Genomic DNA, 6,649 nt, shown 5'->3' with positions numbered 1-6,649 from the left:
TTTGTTAGAAATGCATTAGAGACTTTCAAGGAAATGCAATTGGCACGGTAAAGCCAACTTCTACGAGTTTCACCAACATGCTCCTTGTCTGTACCAAAATGGGAGATTTGAAATAGGGTATGGACATCCGTCAAAGCAAAATGGAAGGAGGGCTTTTTTTAGATATTATAGCTAGAAATGCTCTGATAGACATGTATGCAAAATGGTGAAGCATTGACAAGGCATGTGAATTGTTTAACAAAATGCTTGATAGAAATGTGGTCTCATGAAGTGCCATGATCACACGATATGCACATAATGGATTCATTGAAAAGGCTTTAGAAACTTTCAAGAAAATGCATAGGTGTAAAGCCAAATTCCACAATGTTTGCCACCATCCTCTTTGCCTGTGCCAGAGAGGGGAAGGTGAGATGTATGAAAGTGTTTATGTGAACTTGCATAAGAAAGGACACCAAAAAAAAGTGTATACGGTGCTATTGTGTCCACCATTCATCGTTATCCACAAGTGGGCAACAAATACTTACGTCACCATTATTTACTATGACCGACAATCTAAAAATAGTTTGAGGGCGTGAAAAAATAGTTTAAAGCATGAGATAGGTTTTCTGGTCAACTCTGGACTGGTAAGTCCACAATAAAAACCTAATGGCTAATAAGAAAAAAGCAATTAAAATAAACATTTTTTAAATGAATAAATATCTTTATTACTAATTAACTTATAGGCTATTTATTGTAGGCATTGCCCACATGATTTCATTTTCTCATGTCATGAAACTGTCAAAAAAAAATTTGAAAAGTTGAAGCAGTCCTCATCTCACGCGTAATAGTGGTAATGCATTATTTCATATATGTCTCACACCTTACATGGTAATAGATTATTCATGCTCATTTATGAAAGGCACATTACTCTACAATAAGCTCTTGTTGTTGGCTCAACTATTGTCTTAGATTATTCATGTTGGCTAAGAGCCGCATAATAGCCGAGAAGAGCTAACACTTCCCTTCCTAGACCAAGCCATGGGTGAAGTGCCTCGCTTCTTAATCCATATGTCTTTGGCCTAATCTGAAAACTTGTGTAACATCTTCATAGAATACGCACCAAAAGAGCCTTGACATGTTTCCATCAAGAACAAAAGATAGAGAGACACCATGGTTGTAGCCACATACAGACTCGATATTTGCTCATCATGTGATGATGACATGCTTCCACATGCAACCGAAAAGCTAAAATTGAGCACGTTATAGGTTTTAAAAGAGAAACTATTTGCTCAAATTATTCTTAATGTAAGGTTTGCCTTGTTAGACTATATACTAAGGTAGACTTGTATAAGAAGCTTCCACATTTTTATAGTTACTAGATATCCTACACATTCATCATAATTTATAATATAGTGTGAGACATGTGTGATATGTAATTGATACTACACCAACAACTATTTGATAAATCAGAGATTGTTGTGCATATGGATGGGTGAAACTTGATTCTCAAATATTCAAATTTCAAAAATGAAGTTTCATCTTTTGGAAAATTGTATTGGGTCTACTACACTAGACTCTCAAATGCTTTCTACAAATATGTTAATATATAGTCAAGGTCTAAACTCTATATGCTATGTTAAAGTTGTAGATATATTTTGTATTTAAAAAATTATGTGAATATATGGTTTAAACCTCACCAAATGAAATTTTAATGGTTTTTTTCTTTTGCACATTTCAATATGAACTCTATTGTAATCTAAATAATTACTCCTAATAAAGACAATGTTCATTTTTTCCAACTTTTGTGTGTCCTCCAATATATTACCCAAAACATATCTTGCTATCGACATAGCTATTGCATCTCATTGAGAGGCAAGTGTTAGTTATAAAATAATATTACATATATTCAAACCAGCAATCCCTTTATCTCTTGTCAAGTGCACATCAACTGCGTGGCCTTTGCTCTTTGCACTCACAGGTGACATCTTCATATCTTTACCCAAAACATATCTTACTATCAGCATAACCATTACACCTGGTTGAAATACAAGTACTAATTATAAAATAATATTACATATATTCAAACCAACAACCTGAAATATCAACTGTGTGACCTTTGCTTTCTGCTCTCATGGGTGCCGCCTTCATGTCTTTACTGGATTGGGCACTTGAAAGTAAGCGGTGACTGTTAGTTGGGCGGAAGGACGACTTTTGAAAAGGAAAAAGTTTTAACCGTGACATGATAACATGACTGATGGCACAAAACGGGGAAAGAAAATAAGACTTTGACCGATCTAGAAAATCAGCTCTTAAAGTCATGTGGTGCATAAGCCCAGCTTTCGTTGACGGGCGAATGGGCGGCTTTTCATTTTAAGTATTCTGGCGTTCACAATGCCAACAATGCTTCAATTCACAATAGAAATATATGCAGATCTTCGCATATTTACATTTTAGGCGTGACACACTGAATTACATGTCGACCTCTACAATCATATGTATAGTTCCATGGATTTTGCTCTACTCTTCTTCTCAGCTTTTATCGCTCAAAGCAGATAAATGCGTACGGCCTCAAACATGCGGAGGTCTCACATTCCCCTATCCCTTCCGATTGGGCAAAGACACCTGTGGTTTGCCTGGTTTTGAAATCGTTTGGGAAAAAAAATCGAGTTCTGACCCTGGAATCCCTTACCTGCCAACCCTTTCGGGAGAAGTAAAAATAAAAAATCTCTCTTACGACCACATGCTGGTTGAGGCCACAAGCTTGTATGCTTCTCCATGCAGGAAAGAGGTTAACGCTATATCGTTCAACCTTCATGACGAAGGGCCTTTCAGGATTTGAGTTAAATAAGTTACTTGCTGCTGGGTGTAACACCTCTGCCCAATTTCAGATGCATATGGGCGGTACGTCCCAAGAAACGCGTCATTCGGGCTCCTGCACATTTAAGTGCGGCTATTCTTCAACACTCTATGGCAGGCAACTGCCCTCATGCAAAGAGAATGGGTGTTGTCAAACGGCGGTTCCTGGTGGTTACACAAGAATTAGCCTCGCCGCACGATTCCACTTTTTCTATGGATCGAACAATTGTAGCAATTCAGCTTCCGCTATAGTCGATAAAGATAGCTGGGATTCGATTTCTAATTCAACATCGTTCAAAGCTACGGAGGATTTTTCATTGAGGGTGGCCTGGGCTATTCTGAATGACACGTGCGTCTCGGCTCAAAGAAAGAGTTCACGCCAGTGTTCTCCAAACGCAGAGTGTGAAAATAGAATTTGGGGTTATGTTTGCAAGTGTAAGACTGGCTATGACGGAGATGGATACAGCAGCGGCACGGGATGCAAAGGTATAAATGATTCATATATGTTTTCAGCATATATTTTTCTTGTAATTTGAGATTCCAGTCTAATTTTTTTTGTCCCCTGATCCAGAAACTAAAACATGCACAGGTTTGAGTTGCTTTGTAACTTTATCAATAATCTCAGGTATCTCTTTCTTGGCCTCCAACAGGTGTATGTTATGTTATTGCCCTATCTGATTTTGATTTCCTATAGTAATGTTCAGTATTTTGGCTGAGGAATGCAGGGGTATTTGGGACATTCATAGTTGTGCTACTCGGCGGTGGCACTCTCTTCTGGATTTTGAAGCTAAGAAAATCAAAGCGTGACAAGGAAAGGAACTTCAAAAGGAACGGAGGCGATCATTTGCAAAAAATAATTTCATCACGAGGAGTAGAAGGCGTGAAGCTTTTCTCTTTGAACGAGATCGAGAAAGCCACCAATAAGTTCTTTCAAAATTTGATACTGGGATCTGGTGGTTACGGCACCGTTTACAAAGGCACTCTCAGTAATGGACTTGTGGTGGCTGTCAAGAGGTCAAAGCAAGTCGATTCCAAACAAATCGATCAGTTTATCAATGAAGTTTGTATTTTGAGCCAAATTAATCATAGAAATGTGGTTAAGTTACTAGGCTGCCGCCTGGAAACTTCGGTTCCTCTGTTGGTTTGTGAATACATTTCAAATGGAACATTGTTCGATCATCTGCACGGCAACAAGCAAAATTGGCAGCAAATTCCATGGGAGAAACGCCTGTGCATAGCCACTGAGACAGCAGAAGCTTTGTCATACTTGCACTCTGCAGCGTCGATACCGATTGTTCACAGAGATGTTAAATCTTCAAACATTCTTCTGGATAATGATTATAATCCAAAAGTTGCAGACTTCGGAGTGTCTCGTCTGGTGCCGATGGGGGGCAAACGCACATTACTACAGTTGTGCATGGAACTCTGGGTTATTTGGATCCTGAATACGTTCAGACAGTTCAGCTTACAGAGAAAAGTGATGTCTACAGCTTTGGGGTTGTTTTGGCAGAGCTTTTGACGGGGCTAAGACCTGTTTCTTATGACAGGATGGACAACCACAGCAACCTGGCCATATATTTCCTCTCCACTGTAAATACGACGGGCGTCTGGGAAATCATAGATCCTCTTCTTGATGTGAAAGAAGGTAAAGACAGGGAGTCGATGAGAAGAGTGGCGGCGCTAGCGAAAGAATGCCTTAGCGTTGAAGGGGAGAAGAGACCTTCGATGAAAGAGGTGGTTCAGGAACTGCTTTGGAGTAAAGGAGGCGAAAGACAGCATGACTGGCTAAATAATGGTGCAGCAGACAACCCGGAAGAAATGGTGGGGCTGATTGTTGGTGAGGAAGAAAGAAGCAAGGGAATTAGGGCCGCTTATTCAATCCCAGGGCAGTGTAGTTCCTCGTTTAGCATCGAAGGGGTCGGAGTTGGAATTCGATGGGGTCGATAAGGTGTGTCGCTGGCCATTATCTTCATGTCTGACATAAAGACACGTGTCTCATTCAATACTAGGTATCCTGTACCCTCTTATCTAACCAATCAATGTGTATGTTGAATGATTAAACACATGTTTTGACTATTTACCTTCAACCTTTATTAGAACTGCAATGTAAAAAATGCTTTTGCTTGTGATGGCCAAAAGGATAATGTTTTCATTATAATTTGGTCTACTTTGTTTAGTGTCTCCCGTATATAATAAATGCAATTATTATTTTAATTTGTTTTTTGTTTTTAAAAATTCATTTTGGTTATGAGATCTTTTATTCCCTATTTATAAGTTTAGTGTTTATAGAATTTAATTAAAGTGGTTATTTTTGTAATTGTAGGTTTAAAATTCAAAATTAAATCTTGTTTATCTTTTTATCTGTTTTTATGAGTTGATTTGGCATTCATTTAAGTAAATTTGTTTAAAATATGTTATTGTATGATTGGCGTTCACCATTCATTTTAAAAACATCATGTAGAGGAAAAGTGCTTAATAACACTTGTATTAAAGCAACATAGAACATGCAAATTACTCATCATTTTGGATATTTTGCATAATTGCTTAGTTCATTCTTCACTAAATCAATTTGCCTAAGATCTTAATTGTGGAGAACATGAATTTTGCTTCCAAGCTCTCAAATTTTATGTGTGGACACCAATGCCCACTTGAAACACAAGTAGTATAATGTAAGACAGGATAAATACAGCTATCAAATTTTAGTCATTTCACTTTTGCGAGTCCATATTCAATTCCCACACTCATATAGATTGGTTGTGTAGGCATAAATTTCAATTAGGATAAAACATAGTCAATTTATAGATTAAAGAATTTTTTTAATCAAGCCTTGAAGTTATGGTCCATTAGAAAATTAATTCTTAACGTCATTTATAACATATTCCACCATACAATATTTGATCCAAGTTCCACATTTAATTTCTATTTATTTAATTCTACATTTATTATTATATTCCTAACTCCATAGATTTTTAGCTCAATTTATTATTGTTTAACTGACTTTCTTAGGAGATTTATATGTGAGATTATTTTTCCATTTGTTGAACTTAAGATTCATATATATGACCTAAGGTTTTGTCCTTAGAATTTATTTCTTTCTTTTATTTACTAAGTGTTTTTATTGAAGTTTTATTTTTTTAGATCTCATAAGGGTTTGGATTTCATTTTCTTATGCTTCTTACTTGTAACTTCCTTATAATTTTAGTTTTCATCATGTGATTTTTTTTCATTCCAGCCCAACATCCTTATTCGGACCTTAAAGTTTTAATTGTTGATTTACTTTTACATCTAATACTTTGTTGACTTTTCTAATTTTACATTAGATCTTATATTTCTTTTAACTCATTTGACCTTCACTATTATTTAGGTAATTTGTAATAAAGGGTCTACTCAACATCCTAATTTAACTAATTTATGGTTCTCACTTGTTTTTTTTTTAGTATTTTATGGTGTTAATAAATAGATATGGATAAATTCACTGGATTAACGTTACATTGAAATAAACTAAGTTATAATTATAAGTCTCAAGTCTATGGAGAGCAGGAGCGTGAGCGTCTGAAGGTGTGTGGCTAGGGTTTCTTCCGAGGAGGCTGATGAATCAAGGGAAGGCGATGGGGATGGTGAGGAGGACTTTTCTCTATTCTTGTTCCGGTATCCCCCTGTTTCGTCTGCGTGTATCGTTGTTTGTGGGTATTGGTTCGGTGCATATACTGGGGACGTTGGTACAAAGCTAAGATGGGGTGTGGTCATGGCATCTGAAGTGTTTTTGGCTGAGATAGTTCTGCTGTGTGCTGGGAAGGCTAGAGTTTTGGGCATT

The 6,649-nt window shown here is 36.9% G+C and overlaps 1 protein-coding gene across 1 annotated transcript; it reads left to right on the top strand.

Moving 5' to 3' along the window:
- The first annotated feature begins 2,388 nt into the window (after positions 1 to 2,388).
- LOC131073531 (putative wall-associated receptor kinase-like 16) lies at positions 2,389 to 4,962 on the top strand. Its single transcript, XM_058009980.2, is given in 4 exon segments — positions 2,389 to 3,321; positions 3,407 to 3,460; positions 3,561 to 4,222; positions 4,225 to 4,962. Coding segments are annotated over 4 exon segments (1,851 nt in total). The 5' UTR covers positions 2,389 to 2,744; the 3' UTR covers positions 4,783 to 4,962.
- Positions 4,963 to 6,649: the final 1,687 nt, after the last annotated feature.

The sequence above is a fragment of the Cryptomeria japonica genome, chromosome 1 (genome assembly GCF_030272615.1).
Source record: "Cryptomeria japonica chromosome 1, Sugi_1.0, whole genome shotgun sequence".
Lineage (NCBI taxonomy): Eukaryota > Viridiplantae > Streptophyta > Pinopsida > Cupressales > Cupressaceae > Cryptomeria > Cryptomeria japonica.
The sequence above is the reverse complement of the archived record's forward strand: the minus strand, read 5'-3'. Positions and strand labels throughout refer to the sequence as shown.